This window comes from Silurus aristotelis (assembly GCF_946808225.1).
Source record: "Silurus aristotelis genome assembly, chromosome: 25".
NCBI lineage: Eukaryota > Metazoa > Chordata > Actinopteri > Siluriformes > Siluridae > Silurus > Silurus aristotelis.
In genome coordinates this window covers 18,233,160-18,248,159 of record NC_139598.1, presented here as the reverse complement: position 1 = coordinate 18,248,159, position 15,000 = coordinate 18,233,160, and the positions used below count along the sequence as shown (strand labels likewise).

The 15,000-nt window shown below is 42.3% G+C and overlaps 2 protein-coding genes across 4 annotated transcripts in view; one reads left to right on the top strand and one right to left on the bottom strand.

Moving 5' to 3' along the window:
• The window catches only part of LOC310719736 (uncharacterized protein), a 4,747-nt gene extending 1,896 nt beyond the window's left edge, over window positions 1-2,851 (top strand). Inside the window, exons 4-6 of the mRNA XM_083529739.1 lie at window positions 44-100; window positions 189-329; window positions 461-2,851. Coding sequence (XP_083385865.1) covers window positions 44-100; window positions 189-329; window positions 461-562 — 300 coding nt within the window. The 3' untranslated portion in view covers window positions 563-2,851. The remainder of the gene's footprint in view (window positions 1-43; window positions 101-188; window positions 330-460) is intronic.
• plekhg4b (pleckstrin homology domain containing, family G (with RhoGef domain) member 4B) overlaps window positions 2,413-15,000 on the bottom strand; it is a 39,232-nt gene continuing 26,644 nt past the window's right edge. For 2 of the 3 annotated variants that reach the window (XM_083529714.1, XM_083529713.1), the window contains 17 exons: window positions 14,445-14,531; window positions 13,577-13,693; window positions 13,377-13,478; window positions 12,985-13,127; window positions 12,630-12,768; window positions 12,388-12,510; window positions 12,166-12,309; window positions 11,303-12,087; window positions 10,960-11,209; window positions 10,717-10,806; window positions 9,894-10,118; window positions 9,644-9,814; window positions 9,349-9,526; window positions 8,516-8,632; window positions 7,590-7,835; window positions 5,966-6,171; window positions 2,413-2,744 (listed from right to left, as the gene is read on the bottom strand). In XM_083529714.1, coding sequence (XP_083385840.1) covers window positions 2,739-2,744; window positions 5,966-6,171; window positions 7,590-7,835; window positions 8,516-8,632; window positions 9,349-9,526; window positions 9,644-9,814; window positions 9,894-10,118; window positions 10,717-10,806; window positions 10,960-11,209; window positions 11,303-12,087; window positions 12,166-12,309; window positions 12,388-12,510; window positions 12,630-12,768; window positions 12,985-13,127; window positions 13,377-13,478; window positions 13,577-13,693; window positions 14,445-14,531 — 3,129 coding nt within the window. In that variant the 3' untranslated portion in view covers window positions 2,413-2,738. Of the gene's footprint in view, window positions 2,745-3,303; window positions 3,868-5,965; window positions 6,172-7,589; window positions 7,836-8,515; window positions 8,633-9,348; window positions 9,527-9,643; window positions 9,815-9,893; window positions 10,119-10,716; window positions 10,807-10,959; window positions 11,210-11,302; window positions 12,088-12,165; window positions 12,310-12,387; window positions 12,511-12,629; window positions 12,769-12,984; window positions 13,128-13,376; window positions 13,479-13,576; window positions 13,694-14,444; window positions 14,532-15,000 lie in introns of those variants that run through there. The other variant, XM_083529712.1, reaches the window with a different exon arrangement.

The window sequence follows — 15,000 nt, the reverse complement described above, 5'->3', positions numbered from 1 at the left end:
TAAAGATAAAACCTGAACTTCTGGTGCTATAAATCTGTTGCAGTTCCTGTTTGCTGGGGTTTTGTCCATGTTGCTGTACAGACACCCGACGCTCCTACAGGTTCACGTTTTAGTGTTTCCAACATTTATTACTTTTAATTTCTGTTTCGTTCTCAAATGTAAACTGTTTGGTTTTTCCTCTCCTGCAGATGTGTTTTCAAGCCAACATCTTCTGTCTGGTCATGGCTACGCTTGGAACCGTGCTTCTGTGTGTGGATTTAGGGGAAAAAAACACTCACGTGAAATCTATCATGCAATCTAATGAAAGAGGGAATAAACTGTACCATCAGGTCTGAGCTTCTCCAAATATAAGCATTTATATATCTATATAAAATCTACACACACGTCAGACTGGATGTGTCGGCTGATTTGAACAGGATGCAGTGTTAATGGTGTGTGTGTGTGTCTTTGCTTTACGCAGGTGGAATCCCTGGTGCTGTGTGTGACGTTGTTAGACATGCTAATCTCCTTCGTCCTAATTCTCCTGATTTGTGCAGAGAAACGGCACCAGGAGAAGAAATGACTCAGCTGGAACGCCGAGTCGTAACCCGGGCAGAGTCGAGTCTTTGGTCTTTTTTCACCTGAATATTTTTTCATAAGGAGAACAGGAAGTACAGAAACTTGGCATTTACATGGATTTCATCTGCCAAAATTTTTTCCCAAGATGCTTGGAACCTACTGTACAAGCCGTATGTCGTCTCGTCTTTTTCTCACTCTTGCTGCGTAAATGAATACGAATGTCATTTAAATCATTTTAAAAACGTGTCGCGAGTTCCTCGCGAGTTCCTCACAAGTTTAACTCACTTTGCCCTTTTTTTTCTTTAAAAAACGAATCAATTTTGCATTTTGCTCCATTTAAGATAAAATGATAAGGAGTCATTTGGCCGAAAGAGTCGACTCTTGATTCGGTGACTCGTTGAAATGAATCATAATTAGATACATTATAGGGACAAACATTTGTGGACACCTGATGATAAGATATGTACTAAGATGTGGGTTTTTTTAACATCCCATTCCACATTTAGTCTTCATTTAGACTCTGGGAAGATGTTCCACTAGATTTTGGAGTGTGCTTGTCGAGCCAGATAGTGATGTATTTGAGAAGTTGAGGAGGTTCCTGGGGTGCAGTCAGTGTTCACATTCACTCATGCTTTATAGGGTTGGAGCTCTATCGCAGGAGATCTTCCACTCCAACCCATGAAAAGCAGATCTTAATGGAGGTGGCTTTGTGCACAGGGGCTTCATCATGATGGAACATGTTTATGTCTTCTAGTTCAAAAGTGATGAAATATCATGTTAACGCCTCCAGAGACGTCAATACAATTTTGAAGAACGACATGTCTGGAAAAATCAGGTGTCCCAATACTTTTGTCTATATAGTGTATATAAACCAGTGTGTGTGTTGTGTTGTTATAGTAAAATACTCAGTGATGCGGCACGGTGTGAATTACTGTCATCCTGATTATTTTCCTAGAGAAGCATAAACAGGGTTTAATTCCGATTTACAGAAATTACAGTTTAATTACTTTATTCATCGAAATTTACTTTTTAAAAGTCGTCCTTTTGTTTCCATAGAAAGTTGATTGTTTTAGTTAAAGTTGCAGTACAATGTCCTTAAAGCTCTGCGTGTTCCAATTCTCGTACACATCATCAACTCTAAAAACAGTCATCTGTGAGAGCTGATGTGGCACCTATAATGTGTGAAAAAGTTTTCACACCCCACGCTTCTGCTTTTTAGTTTCTAAACTGGAACTCTGGTGTTTTATACACACCCCCGGGTGTATCAGCGGCTAGAAAAGATCATTACACTTAATACCCTTCACCACCAACCCAGACGTGAAACCAGACTGCTTTACGTCTATCAGTGAGATCGATGATCAATGTGTCTGAATATTATTATTAATAAATAATAAAACACGCTGTTTTACCGGCAGGAGAATTGCGGGTACCACAGATCATCCTCTCGTGCCTTTCTTTTCACTTTATTAACCAGAAGACTGAATATATATATATATTTTAAGACTATGAATAATTTCATAATCATTTAATATTATTGCTAGAATTTAATATTTATTATTAACAAAATTTGATTATATTCGTTCGTTGAATTAATTCGTATACAGCGATTTTGTCCAGTGTTTGTTCATTATCTCAGTCATTAGTGTTTTATTATTTTTAGCGTATTAACCGCTGGTTTTGAGCTTCTGCTTTTGCGCTCTCGCTGATCTCACAGTCTGCGCGAGCCGGAGAGAGAAGTGCGAGTCGTGTAGTTACTCACATGTTCACTCGCTTATGAAGAAACTAAACATAAAACAAAAAAGAAAGCTCTTCGGAATCGGTTTCGAGATAAAGAAATGTTGCATGACACAGAAACGCTTGAGAAATTATTTTATTAGCAGTGCCGGCTCTATAAAATAATACGGGCGCTAACGAGGAGACAATTCTGTACAAAAGACGCTTACATACATAAAAAAATAATAATTGTGCTTTTTTTTTGAAGACAAAGAAGGAAGTTGAGATCATGGATGTGGTGAGTGTGGAGTCTGGAACGTACCAGCAGAGTGATGTGGTTTAGGGGAGGAGATAAAAATACAAATCATATCAAATAATGTGTGTATATATCAGAGTTCAGTGTTTAACCCCTGAATGTCACCTCGTTCCCGTTATTCCTCGCATCAGACCGCAGTGAAGAAGTGATGTCACAGCTATGGAAAAAAAAAGAAAAACCCTATAAAACATTTATTTTGTGTGCAGAAACCCAAAAATGTGTATTTTATTAATATAATGATTATAATACAATTTTTATACGACACTTTCTCTAAATTACAGTCTTATTTTTTCCAATAGAGTAAAAGATTGTGTTAAAATAATGCAGAATAATAATAAAATATATATATATATAAATGTATTTTAAAATGTAAGATAAATAATAATAAAAAGTGATAAAAATAATAAAATAAAAATCATAAATAATAAAATTAAGTACAATTATTGAATAGGTTTGATTTAATAATTAATTAGGAAATATTTTTATAAATGAATTATTAGATAATATAGCAGAAAAAATGTTTTAAACTTTTTTCAATAAATTTGCTGCTTTTTTTTTAACACAAAAAAATTTGTGTTAAAATTATATTAATGATTTGAATATTAAAATGACAATATTTATGAATATAAATATAGTAATTCTAACTCAGAATTAAGTCAATTATAATATAATATAATATAATATAATATAATAACTATTATGATCATTCAGGTTATTGTGCATTTATAAGGCATTATAATGACTCTTTTATAATGAAAGGTATCTTTATGATGCATTATGACCATTAACACATGTAATGTTAATAATAATGCATGCGCTGAATGTGGTAAAACACCACACACACACACACACATACACATACACACACACACACACACACACACACACACACACACAAATTAACATGCACCTGAAGCAGAAAGTGACCCATATAACAGCCCCATGAGCCTCATGCCCCACTGAATAGCCGCACACCTACACACTGCTATAAACCAAACACACACACACACACACACACACACACACACACACACACACACACACACACACACACACACACACACACAGAGGAAGCCCCAGGTGTTTCAGTCACAGCAGTGATCTAGGTACTGATTATCTGATCCTAGATCAGCGCTCATGCAACCCTGAATGGGGGTGGGGGGGAATCTGAGTTATAGGGCAGAGCTCACCAGCTTTAGCTGTTACTTACGAGTGTGTAACGGTGTGGAGATTTACACCAACGTACTGACACCTACACACACAGCACGACACGACGCACTCTGACAAACACACACATACACACACACACACACACACACACATACACATACACACACACACACACACACACACACACACACACACACACACACACACACACACACACACACACACACTGAGTTACTGTAAAGTACAAAAGGAGGAACACAAAAACACACACAGGAATACACCCCACCGCCAACACACAGTTTTATATATATATATATACAGTGAGGAAAATAAGTATTTGAACACCCTGCTATTTTGCAAGTTCTCCCACTTAGAAATCATGGAGGGGTCTGAAATTGTCATCGTAGGTGCATGTCCAGTGTGAGAGAAATAATCTAAAAAAAAAAAATCCAGAAATCACAATGTATGATTTTTTTACTATTTAAATGTATGATACAGCTGCAAATAAGTATTTGAACACCTGAGAAAGTCAATGTTAATATTTGGTACAGTAGCCTTTGTTTACAATTACAGAGGTCAAACGTTTCCTGTAGTGTTTCACCAGGTTTGCACACACTGCAGGAGGGATTTTGGCCCACTCCTCCACACAGATCTTCTCTAGATCATTCAGGTTTCTGGCCTGTCACTGAGAAATACGGAGTTTGAGCTCCCTCCAAAGATTCTCTATTGGGTTTAGATCTGGAGACTGGCTAGGCCACACCAGAACCTTGATATGCTTCTTACAGAACCACTCCTTGGTTATCCTGGCTGTGTGCTTCAGGTCATTGTCATGTTGGAAGACCCAGCCTCGACCCATCTTCAATGCTCTAACTGAGGGAAGGAGGTCGTTCCCCAAAATCTCGCAATACATGGCCCCGGTCATCCTCTCCTTAATACAGTGCAGTCGCCCTGTCCCATGTGCAGAAAAACACCCCCAAAGCATGATGCTACCACCCCCATGCTTCACAGTAGGGATGGTGTTCTTGGGATGGTACTCATCATTCTTCTTCCTCCAAACACGTTTAGTGGAATTATAAACCATAAGTTCTATTTTGGTCTCATCTGACCACATGACTTTCTCCCATGACTCCCCTGGATCATCCAAATGGTCATTGGCAAACTTAAGATGTGCCTGGACATGTGCTGGTTTAAGCAGGGGAACCTTCCGTGCCATGCATGATTTCAAACCATGACGTCTTAGTGTATTACCAACAGTAACCTTGGAAACGGTGGTCCCAGCTCTTTTCAGGTCATTGACCAGCTCCTTCCGTGTAGTTCTGGGCTGATTTCTCACCTTTCTTAGGATCATTGAGACCCCATGAGGTGAGATCTTGCATGGAGCCCCAGTCCGAGGGAGATTGACAGTCATGTTTAGCTTCTTCCATTTTCTAATGATTGCTCCAACAGTGGACCTTTTTTCACCAAGCTGCTTGGCAATTTCCCCGTAGCCCTTTCCAGCCTTGTGGAGGTGTACAATTTTGTCTCCAGTGTCTTTGGACAGCTCTTTGGTCTTGGCCATGTTAGTAGTTGGATTCTTACTGATTGTATGGGGTGGACAGGTGTCTTTATGCAGCTAACGACCTCAAACAGGTGCATCTAATTTAGGATAATAAATGTAGTGGAGGTGGACATTTTAAAGGCAGACTAACAGGTCTTTGAGGGTCAGAATTCTAGCTGATAGACAGGTGTTCAAATACTTATTTGCAGCTGTATCATACAAATAAATAGTTTAAAAATCATATATTGTGATTTCTAGATTTTTTTTTTTTGATTATGTCTCTCACAGTGGACATGCACCTACGATGACAATTTCAGACCCCTTGATGATTTTTAAGTGTGAGAACTTGCAAAATAGCAGGGTGTTCAAATACTTATTTTCCTCACTGTATATATATATATGTATACACATACACACACACACACACACACACACACACACACACATAAACACACACAAATAAAAACACACATAAATTCATTGACATTTTTATAGGTAAGAAGTGCTGCTGTGTTTCCTGCTGATTCTCTGAGCAGCCATGTTGATTTGTCACTTGCTGAAGTGCTTACACACACAGACATACACATGTGTGTGCAACATGTTTCTACATAACACGCTGTGGCTTTGGGTCTGGCTTTAGGAGTGTGTGTGTGTGTGTGTGTGTGTCTCACCGCTGTGATAAAGCTGTTGGTGTCATTGTGCTCCTTGTGGAAGTGATGTGAGGGAGATGATGAGATGGAGGAGGAACAGAGGAAGGATGACTCGCTGCCGAAGGAGTCCGTGATGAGGGACGAGTGACGAGGGATGGACAGAGCGGCCACGTTGTTCACTCCATCACTCGAGGTGCTGTGAGAGGACGACTCAGAACCTTCTGTGACTGTGTACACACAAACACACACACAATAAAGAACATAGTAAAGAACTAACCGCAGTGTGTGTTTGTGTGTGTGTGATGTGATTGATCAATTTACATCAAACTTCACCGCATCAAAGATGTCTGAAACCTGCAGTAAAGGGCTTCTTCACCAGGACGTATACGGTGTCGAGAAGGTTTCAGGCATCTCTGATCTTTGATAAATTGAACACGTTGCTATGGAAACCATGTGTTAATGCATTAATAGAAACCTGTGTAGTTGTTGTAAGTGAGTTTAATCGGTTCCTGGTAGTGTTTCCTAATGCTTTTTAATCATAATCCTGTGTGAATGCACGTGTGCGCGCGTGTGGTCGTGTAGCGTCTCCTCTCCTCCCGCTCATCATTGTTGCGGCACATGTAAAAAAACCAACAAACAAAAGAAAAAACGCATGCTTTTAAAACGTGTGAGATCGTCCGTTGCTCTCAGTGCCTCGTTTCACTTTGCACCAGTTTAACCACACACACACACACTCGCGCACACACACACACACGCTCGCGCACACACACACACACGCGCGCGCGCGCACACGCACACACACAGCGAACATCATCTAGATCCCTCATAGTGTGTCATGGTTTATTTAGAAACAAAGCCCAGCCACGGGTGTAGGAGGTGTTTCCGGTGACATTTCCTCTACTGCTTTAACCACACACACACACACACACACACACACACACACACACACACACACACACACACACACACACACACACACACACTCTGACCATCAGGCTGCACTTTGTCTAGAAGCAGATTTTTCTTTTTCTGAGTAAAACACTTCTGCTTAATTATAAATATAGTTTTATGCAGTGATCACCGTGATCCAAACAGCACACCTACTACAGCTGCAAAATTCTGGGAATTTCCAACACTGGAAAACTTCCATTGGAATCAATCCAAATTAATGGGAATAAACTGGGAATTTACAAAACTGCAGATTCGCCTATAAAATGGAACTTGTGTTAAAAAAAGTAAAAAAAAAAAATCTTGTAGGATAATTTTGGTTAAATAACAGATTTAATGTAGTTTTAGTTGAATTTCTACCTGCACTTTCATTAGTTACATGCACACACACTTACTGCAGGGTTACTGAGGCCACGCCCCCTACAGCCACTGCACATACACTAAACATACAAAATAATGTCCATCTTGGTAAATATTCACGTAAATTACATAAATATTAAATACATAAAAGGTCCTTGTGCTGTGTGTGAGCTACTGTGCAACAACATTATACTAACAATTAAATGTCTTTTTTAAAAAGATCTGTATTATTTTGCAGGCAGGCCGAACTAAATGTTTATATGTTTGTATATGCAGATGGAGTCTGCAGCGTGCTACACTGGACGCTAGTAGCTGTGGGACGTGAGGACCGACTCACCCATGGAGGGCTGTGCGGCGGCGTCGTGCTCCAGCTCGTCCTCCTCGATGCAGTCGTAGTGCCAGTGGGCCAGAGGTGAGTGGGGGGCGGAGCTAAAGAGCGGCAGGTTGAGAGAGCTCATAAAGGAGGACGAGGAGTGGCTGCTGGACGATGAGGAGCTGCTGTTGGAGATGGTGGAGTGCGGTCTCTTGACCGGGCTGGAGTTATCGTACGAGCAGACGGGGACGGAGGAACGAGTGCGAGACTCTGCGGAAAGAAAAGCAACAAGGAGGTCGATCAGTTCACCCACGTCCATTATTATTTCTGTCTACTGCTGTTCAGTCTCAACAAACTCTCTGTTTAAAATAAGTGAATAAAACATGGCAGCCAATCGAAATGGAGAAGAGGCGGGATTAACACTATTATTGTAACAGGTCGTGGTTTTTAAATATTGCAAGGTACATAAAACATTAATTTAAACCCATTCACTGGCAGAGAAGACGTGATTATATCTATAAAAACCCCTCACACACACCCACACCCACCCACACACACACACACACACACACACACACACACACACACACACACACACACACACACACACAGTCAGGTCCAGGCATGAGAGCTCTTTTTAGGAGTGTTTAAATAAAAAAGTGATGAAAGACTGGTTTTCATCCCTCAGAGAGCGTCTCATCTCCGTCTTAAACCGTCTCAAATAGAGATGAAGAGCGAGAGCAGATTACAGGGAGAAATAAATAAATATAGAAAATGATAAAGAAATAGCAAAGAAGAGAGAGAGAGAGAGAGAGAGAGAGATGAGTGTTGGACAAAAATAAAACAGAGAAAGAGTGAGAGTAATAAAGACCAGAGGGTAAATTTTGAAGGGAAAGATGTAAAGAGAGAGAGGTAGATGTGAGGAGAAGAAGGAGAAGAAGTGGACGTACCTGTGCCTTTCATGATGTAATCTACAGCTCGGTCACTGATGGCTGCGTCGCTCGGTTTGATGTCCATGAACGGCTTGTTGCCGATTCCCATAGAGACCATCTCCTGCATCCGTAACTCTGTTGAGTGGAAGAGAGACGTGTGTGTGTGCATGAGATAAAGAGAGACCACACTTGAAATACCAGCATATTCAATACCTACTGTAACCTACATTTACATTTACATTTGCGTTATTTAGCAGACGCCCGTGCCCAGAGCGACGCACAAAAGTGCTTTCAGTCTCTATCAATAAATATAAATATAAACATAAATACATCTACACTGGAACGCTAGATTACAAACTTACCATAATTCAGTCTACAACTATGTAGAATAATTATTATATATATAATTTTTTTTATTATATAAACAAAGTAAACTTGAAAACCTACACAGCACAGTAGGTGTATAAGAACATAACTGCTCCTGACCACCAGAGGGCACACTCTCATAACCAGTAGTGAATTTCCCTAAACTCATACTGGCAGTAAAAATTAAACAAAGCTACAAATACGATTACTTTAGTTATAAAACTGTGTATTTAACTTTAGGCCACACCCCGTTTTATAATCGTTTATAAATAACGATGTATAACTGGTGTTTGTAAGCTTCTTTTACTCTATTTTAGGGGTCCAAAATCTATGGCCCGTCCCCGCTTTTGGAACGGAACGGCCCTCTGAACAATAAAGATATGTGAATATGTGCTAATGTAATTTTAAATACACTTTTTAAACACCGGACAGGCCACACCCACTCAGGCTAGTCACCTAGCAGTGTGTATCTAGAGTTTGCTGACCTCTGTTTCTGAGCGCTTGTCTCCACAGGATCTTGCCGATGATGGAGGTCCAGGCCGCCTTGCTTTCGGCCGAGCTGGCCTGCAGGATAAACGTGTCCTGGGACTTCCTGCGTCGGAACCAGATCTCGAAGCGGAGGCCGCTGTCACCCACGTTCTCCGTCATCCCGATCTCTGCGTTCTGTGTGGGAACGGTACTGATGTTGACTTGTATAACGATCTGTTTTTTTATAACCTTCTGACTGTAAAAGCCTTTGTTCCACCACACTGCTTTCGAGATCAAGAGTAAAACCTTCACCTTATACGACTGCTTGTAGATGTAGATGTCGTATCCGCCTTCGATCTTTTTGGTTTTGCTAAACAGGATGAGGTCCTCGAACAGGAAGACGTGTCGGAGGTACTTCCTGCGTCCGCACCACACCATGAACTCGTCCTGACACCTCAGCTGGCCCTGTTCCTTCAGGTTTACCTACAAACCCAAACGGAAACGCGTCATCTCCCGCGTCCTCGAAACCTGGAAATCAGACGTGTGACCGTTTGCTGCTTACGTCGCATCCTCTGATGGCGTCCATGGCGAGCAGGTCGTTGCCGTGGCGCAGCTGGAATTTGACCATCTCCTCTGCGGTCCTGAGGTCGGCCAGTTCCTGCTCCTGAGTTTGGCTGCACTCTTTGATCAGGTCCTTCAGCAGCAGAGCGTATTTACTCATCCTCTGAATGGGCTTCAGCAGGTAAGATGCCAAGTCCATTTTGTCCTCCAGCTCCACCTGCTTATTCTGGAGGAACAACAGAGAAGAATGATTTTAATCCATCTACAGAAATACAGCAGTGCTCAGACCAAGCACGTGAATTACATGTGACTATACATGACCTATGACCTGCTGTCACTTGACTCTTTCTACAGTGTGCACTACTCAGGAATCCTCTCTGGACATCGGTTAAGATTCAATTACATCCAACTTTAAAACAGAATCTACAACTGCTGGGCCCTTGAGGAAGGCCCTTAACCCTTACCTGCTCAGGTGTCAGTTGCTCTGGATAAGGGGGTCTGTAAAATTACATAAATGTAAATGTGATGTCTGTAACGATGAGCTATGAGGACAACGAGATCAGAAGTCTCTGTAGTTTGTGTAAAGTAATTAGATATTACGTAAATGTACCTAATTAATTTTTTAATAAATGAATCCATTAAGTAATTAATTAGTAAAAATGATCTGTAATTAAATACACGCTCTAATCACTCATCTTTTTGCTATTTTCAGCCCCCTTTATTACGGTATTTTATAATGAGTGTGTTTGAGATGTGCGAGTTCTTCAGCGGTTCTCCGTCGCTCTGCGTTGTTAAGCGTAACTCCTCTGACGGGTTTGTCTCACCTTGAAGAAAGCGTTTCCATGGCTGCTGAGCAGGGCATCGGAGCGCGGTTTGTTCTTACTGTAGAGAGCATACATTCCAAACTGGTCCTCCTGTCAATCACACACACACACACACACACACACACACACACACACACACACACACACACACACACACACACACATTCCTAATTATTAATACTCTTACTAACACCAGCACAGCCATGCATTCCTATGACGCCCAGATGTTTGGTAAGGACTCACGTGTCTCAGGAAGCAGGTGCTGACTGAAAGTGGAGAATGTGCACATTGCTCCAGATCCTTCAGGAAGTACTGGCTGTGGAAGTCGCACAGTTTCTCCAGGTTCCCAAAGATGATGCTGCGCTTTCCTCTGAGGTCCTGTGGCAGGTCGGGCCTCTCCATCTCTGGAAAGTAGTGTTCCATGATGTAGGTGAGGGAACGTACGTACTCTCTCTCGGTGGAGATCATCTCGTCCATGATGTGCTGGATTTTACTGCATGGAATAACATAAAAAAAAAAAAAATGTAAATAAGTGCACTTTCACAGCATGTGTGTGTCTGTGTGTGTGTATATGTGTGTTTTTCACCTGCTCTGTCTCTTGTTCTCGGTGTCTCCTGGCCTTCCCTGACTTAGCGAGGGTGATGGGAGGCTCCTGCTCCGTGCCAGCACCGGACTCTTCGTGTGTGGCCTCAGCAGCTTCTCCACACATGTGTTGTTGGTGAGCTCCAAGCCTTTGATGTAGACTCCCAGGTAGCCTTGGTGGGCCGAGAGCTCAGAGCTCACCATCTTCTTCATTATCTTCTTCAGAGGAGGCCTGCGGTGCCTTGCCCCGGGCTCCGAGTGACACGAGTCGATGGTGCAATCGCTGTCCGTGTCGTCCAGCAACAGTTGGTCTCTCTCGGGAGGGAAGATAAAAGACCGGAAAAGAGAGTCGTTTTTTGAAAATGGACCTGCTGAGTAAGGTTTCACATCCTCGAATTCAAAAGTGTGTTTGATCTCGGGGAGAGAACTTCTGCTCTCTCTGCTCTGCAAATCCACCCCTAGCGCAGGTATTCCCCCGGGTCTGGAAGGGGTTAGAGGCGAGTCGGAAACGGGTTCCTCTGGCACCGCCGCTCTCTCTAACACCTCCTCTAGATGTTTCCGGGTCTCTTGGCACTTCATCCAGACGTGGTTCCAGTGATGGAGCTGGCGAGGGCTGCCCAACGTGGCCACCGTGTCGTTAAGAGAGCTGAAGTTCTCCAGAGAAAACTTGGTGGCCTCGTTGTGGTAGTCCTGCAACGTCTGGAGAACTTCAGGAGATAAGCTCATGATGTTCTCTTCCAAATTTAGACGCCCGAAATAGTCCTCACAGTGCGCCATCCACTGCTGAGCCTGCAAAGGTTCGATTTGTTCAGAGAAGGTACTAGTCATGCAGATGTAATAATGTAGGTCCACAAACAGGCTGCTTACCGAGTCGTAGAACTCATAGAGATTGATCAGAATGTCCAGCTCGTTCCTCCGGGTGTGTGCTTGCTGGAGAACCGAGCTCATGTGCTGCTTGAGCTCCAGTAAAGTGGTGCTGGACACTGGTCTGGGGGCCTGCTTCTGCTGGAGCTGAGAACAATAAAGGGTCACAGTGACGCTGAAATGAATGAGAAGATCAAGTTAGCCTAATCCATGAAAAACACTTACTGCTGCCTCCTCAGTGAACTGCTCCAAGCTCTGCCTCATTTCCTGCAGGGAGCTGTGGGTGAAACTGAGAGAGTCCAGAGGAGCCAGGTGCTTCTCAGCCTCCACACTGAACCAGCGCTTAATCTGTTCATTCACAAATTACTGATCAGCAACGAGAAATGTACATTATTCTCAACATTTCACTAACAAACATTAAAAGGAATAAAATGATGTTAATTATGATTTTAACTCAGCCGTCTCACCCTCTCAGTCTCCTCCTGAAAGGTGCGCAGCTCCAGAAGGTTCTCCAGTTCATGGAGGGATTTGTTGGACAAGATGACGAGTTTGTGAACCTCCTCGTCCATCTGGTTGTAAAGCGTGCAGGCCGAGTCCACGGCGTCCCTGAGTCCATTTACCAGAGGGAGAACGACTGATTAATGTGTGTGTGTGAGTATGAGGTATTATGTGTAGAAAGGAGTGTGTATAAAATATACAGTGTGTGTGTGTGTGTGTGTGTGTGTGTGTGTGTGTGTATGAGAGATACAGTGTGTTTGTATATTAGTGCTACGCATGTGTATGGGATGTATAGTGTGTATGAGTGTGTGTATGATGTCGTACCTGCAGTTCTCAGTTTCACTTGTCTCCTCCTTTCTGACACGTGCAAGAAACGTTCCTCCTTCCAGTCTGAGGTAGCTCAGCTCCGAGTCCTCAAACACACACTGCATCAGGTTCCTTTGCTGGCTGATCACCTCTGACACGTCCTGCACACACACACACACACACACACACACACACACACACACACACACACACACACACACACACACACACACACACACACACACACATGACATGGCTTGCAAACCTGATTGGTGTTCTATTAGCACAATGGATCAAAAACTGGATCTTCTGCTGAATCCTAAATCAGTGTAAACATGCACTCACACACTTATTCTCCTCACTACACTACTATTTACACATGTGACCCGATCGTCCAATCAGAGTCTGACCTTCACTGTGTCCAGGCTGCTGCTGCTGCTGTTCAGGACGTCGATGGACTTCCGCAGGGACGAGATGGCGGCGTTACAGCTGCTGCAAAACTGCTCCATTTTCTACACAACAGACACGTGTTTAGGAGGAGTTATCACCCCCCAACACACACTGTTATCCGTGTGTGTGTGTGTGTGTGTGTGTGTGTGTATATACGTACATGTCTGAACTGTATGTAGTGGTGATGGTCATAGGGGAAAGTGCCTTCCAGCTCTCGTGTGAGCTGAGACGAGTCAATGTGCTTCAGTAGGGCTTTCAGAGAAGTTAACACTTCACACTGAGAAACACACACACACACACACACACACACACACACACACACACACACACATACACATACAGACACACTACTTCTCAATTCTGTCTCAAAATGAATCTGTTTTTTTTTTTAACCTTTCTTTCATTTTTTCTCTTTTATTTCTTTCATTTTTTTCAATTTTTTATCTTCCTGCCTATATTTGTCTTTTTAATCTCACTTCTTTCTCTCATTTCTTTCACAAATTTTTCTGTATTTATCACTTTATCTGTATTTCTTCTCTTTATAATTCAGCTTCTTTCTGTCAAATGTTCTCAATCTCCTTATCTGTATTTCTCACTTTTCAACCCAATTTTTGTCTGTCTTTCTTTAATTTCTCTCTTTCTTTTGTTTTTCTATCTCAGTCTCTCCCTATTTCTCTTTAATATCTCATATATTTATCTCTTTTTGGCTCTGTCAATTTTTCTAGTTCATTTCTTTGTATATTAATATATTTATTGGTGTTATTTTGTTTAATTTCTCAATGTGCTCAAAAGTTTATTAAAAAATTAAAAACAGTATAAATGCGGCTCTATCTTGGGAAAATGTTGCATCTGTACAATAATAGATTTATTTGTCATTCTTATTCTGGTGAAACTGTAGAATTCCATCATTCCGATCATCAGGTCAGAGAAGCTGCTCAGCATTCGCTCCGTCGTCTCTCGTGTGATTTGAGAGTAAAAACACGGAAGCGGTAATAAAAGCTGCCTGAATGAATATAAAATCCACTCACTGGAATGGAGAAATCTCTCTCGAGCTTGAAGGCTGCTTCTTTGTCCGTGAGCAATAAAACCGAGTAAAGTGCGTTCGGGACAGAAACCTGCGTGGGGCGAGAGAGAGAAGAAAAATGGCTCTGCGTCAGAGAGAGCGATTATAAAACGGAGTGAGCTGTTATTGCGTTATGAGACGTCACGGTAACGGCGTACGAGGTGTATGTGTTTGAGGCAGTGTGATGCTGATCAGACGGGATTACTGAAGGCTATAAAAAACACTGAGGTTTGACAGAGCTCTGGTTTTGACAGCTGGCTGCATGCTTGTCTGATCGCCGATCCCTGTCTCTGCTGCGAGGACGAGCGAGGACAAGCCCGGTCTCAGATGCCCCGGGTCAGACTTTCAGTGAAAATATGTGACGAATGGAGAAGGAGATACACACTCAGGGCTGATGGGTGTGAGCCAAAAACCCAGACAACACCCTGCCTACTTACCTGCAGAGAGGGGCGTGACGGGGCACTGTAGGCATCGTGGCTTTGTTCAAATTAGGCTGAGTGATAAACGTTTCTGAGGTGTGG